This window comes from Musca autumnalis, unplaced genomic scaffold (genome assembly GCF_047663935.1).
Source record: "Musca autumnalis isolate F117 unplaced genomic scaffold, ASM4766393v1 scaffold_3, whole genome shotgun sequence".
In the NCBI taxonomy this organism is placed as follows: Eukaryota; Metazoa; Arthropoda; class Insecta; order Diptera; family Muscidae; genus Musca; species Musca autumnalis.
The window spans coordinates 162,740,045-162,758,472 of NW_027411866.1; the positions used below are offsets into that span (position 1 = coordinate 162,740,045).

The 18,428-nt window shown below is 37.7% G+C and overlaps 2 protein-coding genes across 2 annotated transcripts; both read right to left on the bottom strand.

Annotated features, from left to right (window-relative positions):
* Positions 1-1,362: 1,362 nt before the first annotated feature.
* LOC141396579 (farnesol dehydrogenase-like) lies at positions 1,363-2,408 on the bottom strand. The gene is made up of 2 exons (XM_073972147.1): positions 1,751-2,408; positions 1,363-1,683 (listed from the first exon to the last, which is right to left on the bottom strand). The coding sequence occupies exons 1-2, from the start codon at positions 2,318-2,320 to the stop codon at positions 1,507-1,509; spliced, it is 747 nt and encodes a 248-aa protein (XP_073828248.1). The 5' UTR covers positions 2,321-2,408; the 3' UTR covers positions 1,363-1,506.
* Positions 2,409-17,204: 14,796 nt separating this feature from the next.
* Positions 17,205-18,210, bottom strand: LOC141396580 (farnesol dehydrogenase-like). Its single transcript, XM_073972148.1, has 2 exons — positions 17,483-18,210; positions 17,205-17,412 (listed from the first exon to the last, which is right to left on the bottom strand). The coding sequence occupies exons 1-2, from the start codon at positions 18,050-18,052 to the stop codon at positions 17,236-17,238; spliced, it is 747 nt and encodes a 248-aa protein (XP_073828249.1). The 5' UTR covers positions 18,053-18,210; the 3' UTR covers positions 17,205-17,235.
* Between the last annotated feature and the right edge of the window lie 218 nt (positions 18,211-18,428).

An 18,428-nucleotide genomic window follows, 5' to 3' on the forward strand; every position in this document is an offset into this window, starting at 1 on the left:
GTATGACAAAAATGAACGGCCACACTAGCAAGCACCAACAAAGCTGTCATTCAAAACTGACAATGTGTACCCAGCTTAAATAGCAACTTTAGTGTCCACATTATCGAAGCCTAAAAGTATGTCATTTATTTCAAAACACAAGTTATTTAATCTATAACGTTTATGTGATTAGTATTGCGCCGAGAAATAGATTCGAGTTAAGTATTAAATTCGCAGTTGGTGGGCTTATTAAATTTGAAATAATCTTGTAAGGGGGTTGAAAAATATTAATTTAAACAACTGGCGCACTGTCAAAATTAAAAATTTAAACTTTTAGCAAACAATTGACCAGTTGTTTTTTTTTTTTTTTTGGATAAAGCGGCCATATACTTAAAAATATTCCTCGTTTAATGAAAACATTTTGATGTACGCAATAAATCCACAAAAATATTTTCAAGCTAGAGTGAAAACCGACTTCGAAAATACACGCGTTTAATGTTTCTATATACAAATCACATACAAATCACAATGAATATTTTGCCTTCAAACGCATTCAAGTATATCATATCTCAGCCAAATTTTGTCCGATCGACTTGAAATTATTACGGTATACTCTATACTACCAGTACTTCAAAATTAGCTACCCACTATACCATTGCTATCGAAAACGATATTGTTTTCGAATGTTTGTCGATAGTTTTGCGGATACTTTGTTCAAGAACGGCACACGAGAATGAATTGAAAACGATTCATTCGTCGCTCAGTTTGTGGCAGGAAAATCTTCGATTTCGAATATCGGCAATAATATTATTAGCAAATGAATGACAATAGCTTCTACGAAACAAAAAAAATTCCAAAGTAAAAAATGTTTCTCGAAACAATTTTTCTTGTGAAGAAAAAACATTCACCAAATGTTCGTTTTCGAACTTTTGGCGAACAAAAGAAAAACGCAAGAAAAAACATTTGCCAAACGTTCAAAAATGATATCGTTTTCGAAACTTGTGACAAACATTCGAAAAATATCAGCAACTGGTTTGTTGGGTAATATTTTTTTTCGATTTTTTGAAAGTGACAAGTAAATTTCGATTTTACCAAATTTGAATTTTAAATTTTCCACTACGAACTATTGTTTTAATTGAAGCGGTTTGCAATGTCCACTACAGCTCAAATAAGAATAGACCGATCAAGATATTTTAAAAAAAATTGGCAGTATTTTGGACATTAATCGACAAAAGTTTAAACAAAAAATATCGTTGGAAGAAGGAATTTGTATACACTCAGTAAGCCCACAAAAATATATGATTTTGAACAAAAATCTGGAAATTTCTTATTCTATTAACCTTTAAGATTCACCTCGAGATTCAAAGCAAATACCTGAAAATATCCTATGTTACCGAAAAAGGCGTGTTTTTAGATATATTTTGAAGAAAAAACTCACGTTCTCCCTACACTTACTTATTTATATATATTTAAATAATCATATTATACATACACAATATATTTAAATCAACTTTATGTTATGTTTACTTAAAACATCTCTCCAAGAGGTTTTATAATCATTTCATGTATTTGGACATGAGGAGGCGTTGAAATGGCATACATTACAGCTGATGAAATATCTTGAGACTTTAGCATAGTTTCACCAATTAATTGTTTTATATTGTCGGGAAGTATTTCCGTATCCACACAACCAGGACTAATACTCTATTGAAAAGGAAAATAATTGTATTACTTGTTTCTTTTATTTCTGATTCACATCATTTCGACTTACCGTAACTTTTATTTTAGTATCCAAACCCTTGAATTCTTGACGATAGATTTCTGTTATGGCTGTTATGGCAAATTTCGATGGACTGTATATATTGTGTTCGGGTACTCCTGGTACCACTTTAACATCATGCCCTGCAATGCTGTTAATGAGTATAATATGACCGGGGAAATCGCGTTCTTTCATTGATGTGAAAGCTCTCTGTGTACAATGAACAACACCCATGACATTTGTTTGTAGAACTTGCTGAATATCGCTTACACTCATGCTAACTAATTGACCTAGTATCAAACAACCGGCATTATTAACTAAAATGTCAATGCTTCCAAATTTTGCTATGATTTGATCGAAGGCTTTATTTACAGATTCCAAGTTTGATACATCACATGGTAGAGCAGTTAAATTTCTTTGCATCTTTGTTGGTAATTGTTTGCGTATGGCTTCGACGCGTTCTAACCTCCTTGCCAAGCCGACAACTTGTAGGCCATTCTCTATTAAATCCTTGGCAATAGCAGCACCAATGCCTGAACTTGCCCCCGTAACAACGGCAACTTTATTGTGCCAACGTTCCATTATTGATTTGTATTTTTACTTACACCGTTTTTTATTCATTTATTAATGAACGTTCGTTCAATTTGTAACGATATTTTATATTATTGCACTAACGCTTGTCAGAAGAGCTACAAACAAATATATGATAAGATAAATGAAGTAGGAAGTTGTATTGAGTCCTAATAGAGTGTAACCTATGATTACATTAATGACAGTGCAAATTTAATTAGTTAACAAGTAAATAAGCAATAATTAAAAAATAAGTTACAGTTTTTTATTCATAAATGCGCTATAAACTAGAAAATAATTTTTCACGATGGAATCTCTCAAATATAACGTTTGCATTTAAATTAAAAATTGTGACAATATTAAAAGACAAGCGTTTTTTTGAGTGATTCCATCATGAAAAATTATTTTCTAGTTCGTAGCACATTTATAAATAAAACACAGTAACATAATTTTTTTAATTATTTTTTATTTTTAACTTTTCAGTAAATACATTTTTTGACCACTGAGAAGTCCATAACAAATTACTGTCAATTTAGGCCGAAAATGTAGATAAACACTTTAAATTACCTGAAATCGAGTGGTACCGTTATATGGGGGCTACACCAAAATCTGACCAATGTCCACAATTTTTGGTGGGGGAGTTTCTGTACAATTGGTAGCTCCAAATGCCAAGTTACAGCCAATTCGGACAAAAAATTAAGACAAAATCCTCAAAACACCTGAAATCGGGTGGTACCGTTATATGGGGTAGAGCTGGCAAAAAATCGATGGCACTATCGATAATATCGATTATTATTTAAAAATTCAATATCGACAGATAGTTTTGCCTATCGATATTATTGGAATAAAAACCACTAACCTGAAATAAATAGAAATTTCGCTGCTTTTCGGTTATGTGCGTGTAAGAAAGTAAGTCCGTAGTCACACGTATACACTTTTCGGTAAAATAAAATGTATTTTTTACATTTTTTATAAAATAAAAGCAGTTGTTTATTCTCCTTTACATTTTTGTGAACTACTTTTGCATAATTTCAAGAAAATCATTGACATTTCGGCCATTTTCATCCCCAAATTAATGGCGATGACAACTTGACGATAATATCGATAGCAATCGATATTTTAAAACATTATATCGAAAATATCTAATGTTGGGAATATCGATGGTTTGCCAGCTCTAATATGGGGGCTTTAGGAAAAAATGTGTGCAAAGTTTCAGTTCGATTGGTCAACTGCAACTGTGTTCAAAATGAGTTACCAGATTTGAACTAAACGGACACCAAAGTAAGTCAAATAAAGCACTGTAAAAAGTATCAGTCGGCTTTGTCGACAGAGATATACCCTCAGACTATGTGAATTTAAACTTTCATCTACGGGCAGATCGAAAGCATTTAGACAAAAATGTGAATTAGGATTAAAGTTCAATAGTGTTGCGAAAGTGGATCTTATTTTGGGAGTCATATCTTTTCGTTAGATATTGCGTCCACATTTTAGAAGTTAAACTAAATTAGGACAAAATATTAGGAGATCTAAAGTTTTGACCAAATTGGTTGCCCCGTTCAAGAGATATCGTGCACACCATTTTAGTGACATTTTTTAAATAATGGGGGGAAGTTCCGAAAGTTGTAGAAAGATGGAAATCTTCAAACTGAAACTAAGTTTGGACAATATATGACGTGGGCAATTTTTGAACCAAATCGGTTGATCAGTTCGAGAGTTATCATGCTCTCCAGCCACTACATATAGTGGCATAATGATATTTTACACCTTTCGGGTTTTTTTTTTCAAGAAGTATAGACTTACCCCTTAAAAAATCTTTTACAGTCGTAATTGAGGCAGCGAATGCAAGTTGCTTCAACAAAAATCAAAGCGATTCGAGTGCAGGTCTTTAAGTGAACTTATCCGAAATTTTGTGTGGAATGTACCTGAAGGAGTAGACAGATATAGTCCTTATTTCAATCTGGTCTATATTGGGATGTGTAAAGTATTTACCAACTCGGTCAATCCCTTCAAGAGTGCGCACAATTCTTCCGAACATTTTTGAACTTTTGTGGGGGGTACCTGAAGGAGTAAACTGATATAGCTTATCTTTGAACTTAAACTAAGTTTGCACAAAATATTGCGAAGACCACATTTTGGACCACATCTGCAGATCCGTTCGAGAGATATCTTACGCTCCTACCACTACACACGGTGTCATAGGGGTTTTTTGCACCTTTCAGGCTATTTTCTCAGGAGCTATGGACTGAAACTTGTACCGTCGTTGGGGGGTATATAAGTTGCTACAACAAAAATCAAAGCGATTCGAGAGCAGGCCCTAAACTGAACTTTTCCGAAATTTTGTGTGGGAGGTATCCGAAGGAGTGGACCGATTGGGTCCATACTAGCACCGAATCGGCAGATCCGTTCGAAAGTTATCGTACGCTCCAGCCAGACAGACAGAAAGACGGACGGACATGGTTGAATCAATTCCAAATTGTCTGAAACGGACTTCGTCCAAACATACTTGGGGGGTCTAACACCAGTATTTCAATGAGGCATATTTTGCCCGTATGAAAGTGTATAGCACCAATATTTTTGAAAATTTAACATACCTGAAGCCAAGGTTTACCCTTTTAGAACACGCGACTTGTGATTGTATAATATACAAATTAAATATTTTTGAATAAAATGAAATGTTTTTGGACATTATATTATCCTTATTATATTATCCTTAAAAGATAATTTGCGTGGATGCTGTGGCTATATTTATGTCGAAAAATGGGTAAAAATGTGTTGAAGCCAACTTGTCTTTTTTGTTTTCTGCCGATTTGTGAGTAGACCACATTTCTCACGATTTTCCTGTCAAAGTAAAAGTAGAAGCCAACTAAATAAGGATAATTTCACTAATGTATTTCTTTTCGAAATTTAATCTGCTTCTACTATTAAATGATGCAGTAATTTTGAACCCAGATTTACAGTGTTTTTTGATTTTTTTTCTAATTTCAATTTCATTCCGCAAACAGGTTTTTAAATAAATCATAGAAATCTACATCCAAATGCGGAAATTTTGTGTGAACATATTTCTAAAAATCACACTTTTCGGGTCTAATATTTGCCATTGTCATTAAAATACCTCGTACTAAATTGCACATTTTGGCTTTTCACGTTCCGGATCCAATAAATCATTCCCCGTGAAAATCCATCTACTAAAATCCATCCATTTAGAAAAATCACCTAAAATTGTTTTATTTTTATCACGTTTTCTGCGGCTCGTTTCCACTGCAATGAAAAAACTAGTGCAACATCTTCGTTTTAGCGAAAAAAGAGATATGAAAACTTCACTGAAAAGGGAGCTACATTCAATTTATCCAAAAAATTGTGTGTGATGCTACATCCACGGTTCTTGATTGATCGCCTTGAAATAGATATACTCGTATATCGATATAGATGTTCATGGTGGACATTGAAATCGAATGCGGACAAAAATTGTACGCACTTTGGGCAAATTAGCGATATTTTATAGGTTTTTGATGATAAGATGCAGCCGATGATACATCTTAGCCTCCAAATTAAATATCGAAAAATATATACATCTTAGAAGATATGGTCTTGCTGTAAATGAAAATCACAAAATGATTTTGATAATTACGCGATTTACATGTATTTTAAAATGCATATAAATTAAAATGATTTATTTGATTATTTCCATTTCTGAAGCCTTGAGATATATCCTCCGCAACCCAATTATCTTCCCCAATGGGAAAGCTTTAAAAATTCGTCTATTTTATTGGGAGATTTAAGCAAAATGAAGGAAGTATTCTTAAAAAAATATATTTTTTGACCAAAATATGTGCTTATTTTGGCTGTAACATCGAAACTATAATACCAATCTGTATGATTTTAGCCTCATTTAATTAGTCGTGAAGTTTTTATCCACCACAATTTTTTATGTAATTTTATGACCGGTAATTGGACCTTTAGTTGGGTAAACTTTGACTTATTTTCAATCATTTACCAATTGTATGTACACTCCGCGAATTCTGAGTAAAGTTTTAAATGTATTATGCAATCTAATCGCTGATGTCACTACGAGAGAACTTTTTAGTAACAATTGTGCTCATTAAAATAATTAGCGTTTTTATAATATTTTCTTTCTTAAAAGCCTAAACAAAACCGCCATAACTTTTGTCCGCAACAACCAAAAATTGGCTCGCGACCAGATTCGTACTGGAAAGTTTTTTCTTAACCTTTGTATATTCCAAAAGTCTTTGATTTTGCGCGAAGAAAAATTATCCGTTTTTTCTGAAATGGAATATGATATAATTGACAATATTCGTGATATACCCTCGTTAGCATAAATGCTGAGGGTATAGAAACATCTATGACGTCACACATTCGATGCTTATTGTGAAGTATGTAGCGGCCAAAGGGATGGGTTATTGTTAACCGATCGTCATAAATTTTTGTAGAAATCGTTTGTTAGCAACAACAATGAACTGGTACGGTTTTTTCGTCGATTGGACTGGATTGTATTGGATAATTGCGGCCTTTAGAGAATTTTCGTTCAAATGCCCCTTTGGCCCCATACAAATTACTATAGAAACAAAGATCGCTCGGTTGGCACTTAACCGATTGCCGTAAAATTTCGTATATAAGGTTTTTGGATAAAATGGAAACAAATTTAGGAGGTGGAGCTCCAAACTAATAATCAAAATTGTTTTTTTGGGTCGCCCTAATATACATACTTTAATAACACATTGTTAAAATTTGGTCTGTGTACGAATTAATAGTGGTTAGGGTTCGTACTAGACTATAGTTATACGTTTTTTTAACGATCGCACGCACTATCGGGAAATTTTGAGTACGTACATGACGTAGGTGATGAAAGATACAAAGGATCATGTGTTTTTACACCCGTTAAAGGTAGTGAGCTAACATGTTCCGCGCGTTCACCCATAAAACTATGGTTTGGGCGTCGGGTTAAAAAAACAACGTACTACGAAAAAACAAAGAAAAAGATAAACAAACCCCTCTAAAGTAGACGACCCCCGCAAACGTTTCAAGGGCCATGATCTACGAATCTGCACCTGGAATGTTCGCACTGTCAGAAGTACTTTCAACGTACAAGGCCGATATTACTGTCATAGAAGAAATACGATGTATTAGGACGGCGTCACAACAAGCCTAAAGGTGACGCATTGCATTATAGCTGCCATGACATAAATCATGAATTTGGTTGCGGATTTGAGGTTAAACCACCTGAGGTTAAACCACCTGATCTCCAGCTTCACCCCAGTGAATGAAAGACGTGCTAAAATACGGATAAAACGAAAATTCTTCAACATCAGCTTTATTTGCGCTCATGCTCCCACTGACGAGAAGGACGGACAGACCAAAGAGATATTTTACGAGCGCTTAAATAATATATGTGACAACCCATGGCATTAAAATTATTCTAGGATATTTTAATGCCAAAATTGGAAAGGAGAATATCTTCACAGTGAAACATCTGACAATGGAATGAAGCTGATAAACTTCTTATCGACAAAAAAACATGGTAGTTAGCAGTGTCAGATTTAAGCATCCCGACACAAAACAAGAAGTCATTCAACGAGCATGTTGGATGTACGATCGTTCCGAGGACAAACATATACTCGCACCACCACATTGTTGCAGCAAAGGTACGTACCCCATTGAACGTAGAAAATAAAGTACAAAGAGGCACAATACCGAAGTTGGACATCGGTAAGCTGCAACCACAACAGATAGCCACAACATATTCCACTCAAATGTCGCGATTGGATAACGATGACACGATCCAAAAACAGTTCAACACAGTGGCAAATTATTGCCCAATTCATGCAAACAACCGCAAAAGAGGCCTCCACCAAGGAATCCATGGTATAACTACGACAGGGACGTAAGAGAGAGAGAAACGTCTGGTAAAATCTGACTTACTTCTTCATGACATGTTATTTCATTATCAAGTAATAAAAGGTCTTGGAATTCTCACGGTGCGTCTCAACCAATTTTAAATGGAAGGTGCTTACAGCTGATTTTTTGCAGATTCTGAAACAGCAATGTTCACAGTTGAGAAAAATAAAAAATCGCCGGGGGCTTTTTAAATAAATCGCGGTCAAAGTTAACATTTTATGTATTTTTTTTAGGTTTTCACGATTTTGCTTGGAAACCGCAAGTCCTACCGAAACAGGATTTGAAAAAATGTTGTAGTTGTGAAAATTCTCTACCAGATTGACCTTTATGATATTTTCGTAGCTTTCACAATTTTTGAGATAGAAAAGTTCAAATTGGGACAATGCATTGACTGTACCACCTGTATCACCACCTTATGGTCTGACACTTCTCATATGTTTTGACGAAATCCGCTACAAACAATTATGATCCGATTTAGTCCAGTTCGTCCATCTGTCCGGCTCGAGCTCATTATAACTCTTGAACGGATTTGGTCTAAATTTTGGATGTCGCAATATTTTATCCAAACTTTGAGTCATATCGGTCCACTCCTTCGGACACTTCACAAGATTTCAAATATTTAAAAATGTTTCGCTAAAATGATGTGCACAATAACTATCGAAGGTTCAAGTCGATTTCTTCGAGATATATATTTGGTTCGAAGATGGATTATATCGGTACACTCCTTCAGGTACCTCCCACACAAAATTTCAAATATCCGATTTCACCGAAACTTTGATCATCCTAAAATTAGTTCCAGATATACTTATATCAATTACCAACAGGGTCTATATGGGACAAAATCCTTGGATACCTCCCTTACAAAAGTTCAACATATGTGCTGATAAATGGCTTATCGAGGATCAATTGGACATTTTGACCAATGGTACTCCTTGCGGTCTTGTTTACTGCGATATTCTATTTTTTTGTCGGTAAGTCCATACTTCCTGACATAATGGTTAAAAAGCTCTAAATCTTACAGTGACCAACTAAAATAACGGCTTGACACGATATCTATCAAAAGGAATGACTTCCAAAATTCTTTCAGGTTTCTTCTCAACAATTTTGCATTTTCATCGAAGTCAAACTTATTAACACAACATAAGCATTTAATTGCAACGTCCATAATGGTGAAGTTATATACCCCAAATGCTTCGATATTTTTGTCGGAAAGTTTATACGTCCAAAAAGGGCACACGCTGACTATACAATTTTTAGGATAAAAATTGGCTTGTAGCCCATCTTCGGTCTGTATATAGATAAAAATCTCAACTCGCACAAGCAGGATACATTTTTACTTCTTTTCCAGAAAAAAAAGTTATGAGTTTTCATAAGTTTGCCTCCACTGCACCGACAGAAGTGATTAATGCAGATGGAGGTACAGACAATTCATAAAAAATTATGCAATCGAATTTATAGAGATTGGCTATATAAATTGCATATATTATGAACAACAAAAGAGAGGAAGGAGGATACGCGGAACAAGTGGTTAAATCATCTGAAGAGTTGCAACATTGGAGCCGGTATAGGTGAATTGTGGGCAACGGTTAAGTCACTCTCGAACCCTGGAAGAAGGGAAGATAGGACCTCAGTCACGTTTGGCGACGTTACGTTGACCGACCCGAAGAGGTGCGCAAGTTATTTCAATCGACAGTTTGTCGAGCACCCCGAGAGTGACAGGGCGAAGAGAAGAGTATTACGTCGCATCAGATCTCTTCCTGCCGAGGAGGAACCACCACAGTTTACAATGGATGATGTTGCCAATGCCATCCGGAACGCTAAATCATCCAAAGCGTTGGGCCCTGATGGAATCTCCATGGTAATGCTGAATCAGCTGGATGAGCCGGGAGTGGAGTATCTCACTAAAGTTCTCAACTTGTCGCTATCCACCCTTATTGTTCCCGAAGTCTGGAAAATGGGCAGGGTGGTCTCGTAGTGTTTGCCCGGCAAGGATGCCAGCAAAAGTGAATCGTATAGTCCGATTTCGCTTTTGTCGCCCGTAGCAAAGACCCTTGAGGCGTTATTCCTCCCCAGTATCAGAAATAGCTATCAAGTTGCCGATCATCAGCATGGATTCCGTAAGCAGCACAGCACAACAACTGTGTTGCACGCCATTATAATAATAATTGTTCCACAAACATCCCAGATGAGACAAGGGAGACTTTTCTCATATCAATGAGTGCACCCCGATTCATATTAGCTCAACGATATGTTTATTGCCGGGTCCGAACGGCGTATCCTAAGACACCAGTTGTAGAGAAGTTTTACATGGCTAAAATACTCAGGAAATGTCGCCAACATCACTGAGGGGTATTTTGCCACCGTTGAATATTTGATGTTGAATGGCTTGGGAATCGAACCCACAACCTTTAGCGTGCAAGGCGGGTGTGCATACCATTGCACCACGGTGGCACCACGGCCATTACCATACATATTTGTCAAGAACTCAACCAGAGACGGCCGTGCGATAGAACAGTGATGGTGGCGCTTGACTTATCAAAAGCCTTTGATACAGTCAGGCACTGCACGCTGTTTGATGACATTGAGCGGACAACCCTCCGGCCAAGCTTGAAACGTTAAATAGTCAATTATATGTGTGGACGCCAGTCGTACGTGGAATTCAGGAACAAGAAGTCCAAACCCCGTAGAGTGAAATAGGGAGTTCCCCAAGGTGGGGTGATATCTCCGGAACAGTTTAACCTCTACCTCTCCAGTATTCCGCCCCCTCCAGACGGCATCGAGATCGTAACGTATGCGGATTGCACGATCCTGGCGTCAGGTACCTATCCTGATGACATCAGTGAGAGACTAAACAGCTATTTAACCTAAATTACCACCTTCTTCCATTCGAGGAATATGCAGATTTCCGCCACAAAATCAACAGCCACTCTGTTCACCACAGAGACAGCGCAGTTTGGAAGAGAATTGAATGTCGTGGTCGACGGTAGCAGAATTCCGACCACAAACTGCCCCAAAATTTTAGGGGTCACATTCGACACTACTCTCACGTCGTGCGCGCACGCCACAGCTATCTGCGAAGTAGGAACAAGGTCCTCAAGTCCCTAGCCGGCAGCACTTGGGGTGCAGATAAAGAAACCTTGTTGACCACATATAACGCGATAGGTCGGTGTGTGGTAAGCTATGTGGCGCCAGTTTGGTCCCCGGGATTATGTGATACGAATTCAAACCTGCCGGAATGCCGCCATGAGAACAGCAACAGGGTGCCTCATCAAGTTTTCTGTGGACCATCTACATGAGGAGGCAAAGATTCTTCCAGTACAGCAACACAGTGAGATGCTTTCGTTGCAGTACTTGCTTGGGTGTTACCGTGAGAGCCATCCCAATCACCATATGCTGGTTAGGCCCGACACATTCAAGCGGATCAAGGAGAATATCCACGATCTAGAGGAAGAGGTCCAACGATACAGGAGAGAACTCCTAGATCAACAGGCATATCAAGCAGGTTTAAATAGTATTCACACGGATGCAGTTGCTAAGGCCATAAGCACGTATACATACATACATACATATGTTCCCACAACATCCCTGAAGGGACAAGGGAGACTTCTCTCATATCAATGAGTGCACGCCGATTCATATTGGCTCAATGATATGGGACCTACTTTTTATTGCCGAGTCCGAACGGCGTGTCTTACGACACCACTTTGTAGAGAAGTTTTTCATGGCTTAAATACTCAGGAAATGTTGCCGGCATTACTGAGGGGGAATTTTGCCACCGTTGAAAATTTGATGTTGCTTGGCCTGGGATCCGAACCGCAGACCTTCTGAGTGCAAGGCGGACGTGCTAACCATTGCACCACGGTGGCCCCCCCATAAGCACGTTTAGTGTGAATAAAGTCCTCGAAATACATCCCCCATCTATTGCAGTTGAGGAGTGTCAGCTGCCACGACAAACCAGAGTAGTTTTGGCTCAGCTACGATCGGGATATTGCAGTCGCCTAAATTCTTATTGGGCGGATATCGACCGCGCCGGGCAAAACATCTACCCAGTATGTGGCATGGGCCCGCACGACACAAAACACCTTTTCAACTGCCCAGCCAAACCTACTCATCTAACTCCAGTGGATCTGTGGTTACATCCCATCGAAGCAGCCACTTTCCTGGAACTGGAGATAGACCCAGAGCCAGACTGAACAGATGAACGAACATACAAACATAATAATAAACACTGTTACAACAACAACAAAAGAGGGGTTCCTACTTTCTTTAAGGAAAAAAACAAAAACAATGAAAAATCAAATTGAATGGGGAATGTTTATGTTATGTTTTCCCCCAAGGCCGGAATCGAAGCGGCTTTATCCGCATACAATTTTGACTTTACATATTCTCACAGGAAAAAGTCTAACGGAGTGATATGAAACAATCTTGGTGGCCGAAAAACGTGCTCACCGAAGTGTTCTTTCAATAAATCCATTGACTGATGCGATGTGTGGGAAGTGGCGCCGTTTTGTTGAAACCAAATGTCTCCGAGATCACGAAATTCAATTTCAGACATCAAATAGTCGGTTATCACGGTGCAATAACGGTCGCCATTGATGATGAAGTCCCAATCGGCATCATTTTTGAAGAAATAGGGTCTGACGATTCCACGGACCCACAATCCGTTATTTTTTCTGGATGAAGTGGCAGGTCTTGAATCTCTTTAAGCTGTTCTCCTTCGCAAATTTGGTAATTTTGCTTCTTAACATACCTATGAAGCCAGAAATGTGCCTCATTATACCCACAGCCTTTAGGCTAAAGAGGGTATTCACACTTTGATACGACCAAAAATGTGCCTCATCGAAATAATGGTTTTAGACCCCAAGTATGTTTGTACGATATCCGTTTCAGACAATTTTGAGTAGATCTAGCAATGTCCGTCCGTCAGTCTGTCCGTCTGTCTGTCTGGCTGGCTGGTGCGCACGATAACTCTCGAACGGATCAATCGATTCTGTTCAAATTTTAGGTATCGAAATATTATGTCCAGATTCGATTTAAGTTCGAAGATGGGCCATATATGTAGGTCCACTCCTTCAGGTACCTCCCCCACAAATGTTCAAAAATTGTCGCAAAACTTGTGCGCACGATAACTCTTGTAGGGAATAACCGATTTGGTCCATACTTTGCACAACGTGTAATTTCTACCAAACTTAGATTAGGTTCCAATATGGACTCAATCGGTCCACTCCTTCGGGTACCTCCCACACAAAATTTCCCTATGACACCGTGTGTAGTGGTTGGAGCGCAAGGTAACTCTCGAACGGATCTGCCGATTCGGTCCAAAATTTGGCTTTCGTAATATTTTGTCCAAACTAAGTTCAAGTTCAAAGATGGATTATATCGGTCCACTCCTTCAGGTACCTCCCCCACAAATGTTCAAAAATTGTCGCAAAACTTGTGCGCACGATAACTCTTGTAGGGAATAACCGATTTGGTCCATACTTTGCACAACGTGTAATTTCTACCAAACTTAGATTAGGTTCCAATATGGACTCAATCGGTAAACTCCTTCGAGTACCTCCCACACAAAATTTCGGAAAAGTTCAGTTTAGGACCTGCTCTCGAATCGCCTTGGTTTTTGTTCTACCATCTTGTATTCACTGTCCCCTATACGAAGGTACAAGTTTCCTCAGGGGCAAGTCCATACTTCCTGAAAAAATAACCTGAAAGTTGAAAAACAAAACCTATGACACCATGTTTATGGGTGGAAGCGCAAGATAATTCTGGAACGGAAATGCCCGTTCCGGCCAAAATTTGGCCTTCGTTATATTGTTTCCAAACTTAGTTTAAGTTCGTAGATAAACCATATCGCTCCACTCCTTCCGGTACCTACCCACAAAAGTTCAAGAATATTCGGAAAAATTGTGGGCACGATAACTATTGATGGGAGAGACCGATTTGGTCCATACTTTACACATTCTCATAATATCTACCAGATATAGATCAGGTTCGAATATGGACTATATTTGTCCACTCCATCCCGTACCTCCCACACAAAATTTTGGATAAGTTCACTTTAAGACCTGCTATTGAATCACTTTGATTTTTGTTGAAGCAACTTACATTCGCTGCCTCAATTACGATGGTAAAAGTTGTTTCAGGGGCAAGTCCATACTTCTTGAGAAAACAGCCCGAAGGGTGTAAAAACCCCCTATGGCACCCCCATGGTCTATGTCGGTCCATTCCTTTAAGTACCTTTTCAACAAAATTTTTGAACTTTAATCCTAATCAACATTTTTGTCGGTTCATACGAGACCAAAATTTTGAAACCCCCTAAATACATAAGTTTTTTGTGAAAAAAGTGTTTCAATTTGCACAGGCTGAGGGTATATCTCTGTCGGCAAAGCCGACTGATACTTTTTTACTTGTTACAAAATACGTCTGGGGAGTGTGTTCCCCATATAACGCGAGTTTTCGTAATAAATTTGAACGATTTGTAAACGTTGTAGAGACGTAAACTTTTCCATGATAAAATGTAAGAACGGAGTTAAGTTCGGCAGGGCAGAACTTGTTATACCCTCCACCACGAGTTATATTGAAGTAAAATGGAACAATTAGTTTTTAGACTCAAAGAAGACAATTACCACATTTCCGATATTTCGGTAAGATAATGTGGCCAAAAATTAAGAGGTATGCTTCTAAGGAGGATAAAGTAAGACGTTGACATATACTAATAATTCTTTTCAGGAATACTTTATAACCCCCTGGAAGACTGAATAACAAAAATCTGTCATTTCGGTGGGATATTGACGTCATAACCTTTAGAATTACGAAAATCGGGAGGTACCGTTCTATGGGGACTATACGAAGGCGTGGACCTATACCAACAAAATTCTGGGGGAAAGTTTTATACTCCAAATGAAGACAAAATACCAAATTTCAGCCATTTCGGTGGAATAATGAGGCCACAACCTTCAAAATACCGAAAATCGGGAGGTACCGTTCTATGGGGGCTAAATGAAGGCGTGGACCCATACCAACAAAATTCTGGGGGAAAGTTTTATACTCCAAATGAAGACAAAATACCAAATTTCAGGCATTTCAGAGGAATAATGAGGCCACAACCTTCAAAATACCGAAAATCGGGAGGTACCGTTCTATGGGGGCTAAATGAAGGCGTGGACCTATACCGACAAAATTCTAGGGTAATGTTTCATGCTCCAAATGAAGACAAAATACCAAATTTCAGCCATTTCGGTGTAATATTGAGGCCACAACCTTCAAAATACCGAAAATCGGGAGGTACCGTTCTATGGGGGCTATGCGAAGGCGTGGACCTATACCAACAAAATTCTGGGGGAAAGTTGAATACCACCAACGAAAACTAAATACCAAATTTTAGCCATTTCGGAGGAATAATGAGGCCACAACCTTCAAAATACCGAAAATCGGGAGGTACCGTTCTATGGGGGCTAAACGAAGGCGTAGACCCATACAAACGAAATTCTGGGCGAAAGTTTTATAATCCATATGAAGACTAAATACCAAATTTCAGCCATTTTGGTGGAATATTGAGGCCTCAACCTTCAAAATGTCGAAAATCGGGAGCTACCGTTCTATGGGGGCTATACGAAGGCGTGGACCTATACCAACAAAATTCTGGGGGAAAGTTGAATACCCCCACATCCTTCAAAATACCGAAAATCGGGAGGTACCGTTCTATGGGGGCTAAACGAAGGCGTAGACCCATACAAACAAAATTCTGGGCGAAAGTTTTATAATCCATATCGACGCCTCCAAACAATAGTATGCTAAGTCGACTTAGCATGTTTTCAAGTTCTTTACATTTTTATATTTAACGTCCTTTAACTTAAATTCTGTCAAATTTTGGTAATGATCGGACAATCCGAACAGAAGTTATAAACAAATATTTACTTTGCATAGTACTGAAGGTCAAAGAAATTTCCAAACTTTTAGAGCTTGTCCTGCAAAACTCGCTTTTCAGAATTAGCAAACTATTATTTGGAGGTGTCGAACGTCCTTTAACTTAAATTCTGTCTAATTTTGGTAATGATCGGTCAATCCGAACAGAAGTTATATACAAATATTGACTTAGCATAGTACTGAAGTTTAAAAAAATTTCCAAACTTTGAGAGCTTCTCCTGCAAAACTCACTTTTTAGACTTAGCATACTATTATTTGGAGTTGTCGATATGAAGACTAAATACCAAATTTCAGCCATTTCGGTGGAATATTGAGGTCACAACCTTCAAAATACCGAAAATCGAGAGGTACCGTTCTATGGGGGATATACGAAGGCGTGGACCTATACCAACAAAATTCTGGGGGAAAGTTGAATACCCCCAACTAAATACCAAATTTTAGACATTTCGGAGGAATAAATGAGGCCACAACCTTGGAATGATGAAGCTAAAACCTTAAAAATACCAAAAAGCGGTTGGTACTGTTATATGGGGTTGGTACGTGGACCGATATAGCCCATTTGCAATACCAAACATCCTAGGAGTAATAGAAACTTCTATACCAAATTACAAAGCTCTATCTTAAAAATTGCGAGCTGTATCTTGATTTCAACAGACTTTATAGGGTCTCCGATAAATATTTCGATGTGTTAGAAACGGAATGACAAATTTAATTATACCGTCCATATTATGGTGGAGGGTATAAATACAACATGAACACGTGACACGAATCATGCGTGATCTGTCAAAAAAGGCTGTTGAAAAAATAACTCTTGTTGGATCACCCATTAGATTACTGCACTAGTTCAGTTAAAATATCAGAACTATTGAACTAGATCTTTCAAATGAACTGGATTGTACAACTCTAGTATATAATTTCACATCACTCAATATTGTCCTATATGCAAATTACGATTTATTGCATTTATACATTTCACATTTATTTAAAACGCATTTAATTTCGACAAAATAAAAATTTTACATACATACATATATAACAAAATGTAGAATTGTTGATTCAGGTCAATGCCACTTGAAAATACTGCTTACGTTTCAAAACCTTTCTCCAACAGGTTTGATTATCATTTCATGAATTTGAACATGGGGTGGTGTTGATAAAGCATAGATAATAGCGGATGAAACATCTTCGGATTGTAAACGACAACCCTCGGTTGCATTTTTAAGAAAATCATTAAGGATCTCTGTATCGACTGCACCAGGGCTAATACTCTTCAAGAAGAAGGAATAAAAAAAACATAACTAGCTTTCAAAACAAACTGCAAAATCATAGAAATCTTACCGTAACTTTAATCTTTGTGCCCAATCCACTGAATTCTTGTCGTAAAAGTTCTGTAATGGCCGTTAAGGCATATTTAGTTGGTGGATAAATATTGAAGTCTGGAACACCTGGAGTAACTGGCACTTTGTGTCCTGCAATGCTATTGACTAGAACAACATGACCATCGAAATTGCGTTCCTTCATTGACCTAAATGCTCGCTGTGTACAATAGATTACACCCATAACATTGGTTTGCAGAATTTGTTGCATTTCACTAACATCCATTGATACCAATTGTCCACTTTTCAAGCAACCGGCATTGTTTATTAGTATATCGATACCACCGAATTTGGAAATGATTTCATCAAATGCTTGATTGACTGAATCCAAATTTGAAACATCACATTTTAGGGCGAATAGATGTGATTTCTTATCATCAGACAATTGCTGGCGAAGTTCTTCGATACGTTCAACTCTTCTGGCCAAGCCTATGACCCGCAAGCCATTATTAACAAGATCTTTAACTAGGGCTGCTCCAATACCAGAACTAGCTCCGGTAACAACAGCAACTTTATTTTGCCAACGTTCCATTTGATGTGTATTATAGAAAGAGGCTTCTGATTTCACAAGTGCTTAAATACGAACTGAATATCGCTTAACTTATTTCTCTAAGTCATCGATCGAGGATTTTTTTCATAAATTGAATTTTTTGAATGTTGTAAAAAAGATGGCCTAATTAATTATCTTTAACATAACAAATTGAAAATAAACGCAAAACAAGCTATCCATTTATTGCCAACAGAAATCGCAAATGTATACGCCGTAGGCTATGCAAATTCGGGTATACAATTCATACCTCAGCAATTCATTTTATTTCGGTATAATTAGCAACACGAACAGCTTAATTTTTTTGCAAATATTCGTACATTGTTATTAAATGAAATAAAACAAAATAAAATGACACGAT

Coding starts and splice junctions, on each gene's coding strand:
- LOC141396579 (XM_073972147.1), bottom strand. CDS start 2,320: ATGGAACGTTGGCACAATAAAGTTGCCGTTGTTACGGGGGCAAGTTCA. Junction 1,684..1,750: donor ATACTAAAATAAAAGTTACG/GTAAGTCGAAAT, acceptor CCTTTTCAATAG/AGTATTAGTCCTGGTTGTGT.
- LOC141396580 (XM_073972148.1), bottom strand. CDS start 18,052: ATGGAACGTTGGCAAAATAAAGTTGCTGTTGTTACCGGAGCTAGTTCT. Junction 17,413..17,482: donor GCACAAAGATTAAAGTTACG/GTAAGATTTCTA, acceptor TTCTTCTTGAAG/AGTATTAGCCCTGGTGCAGT.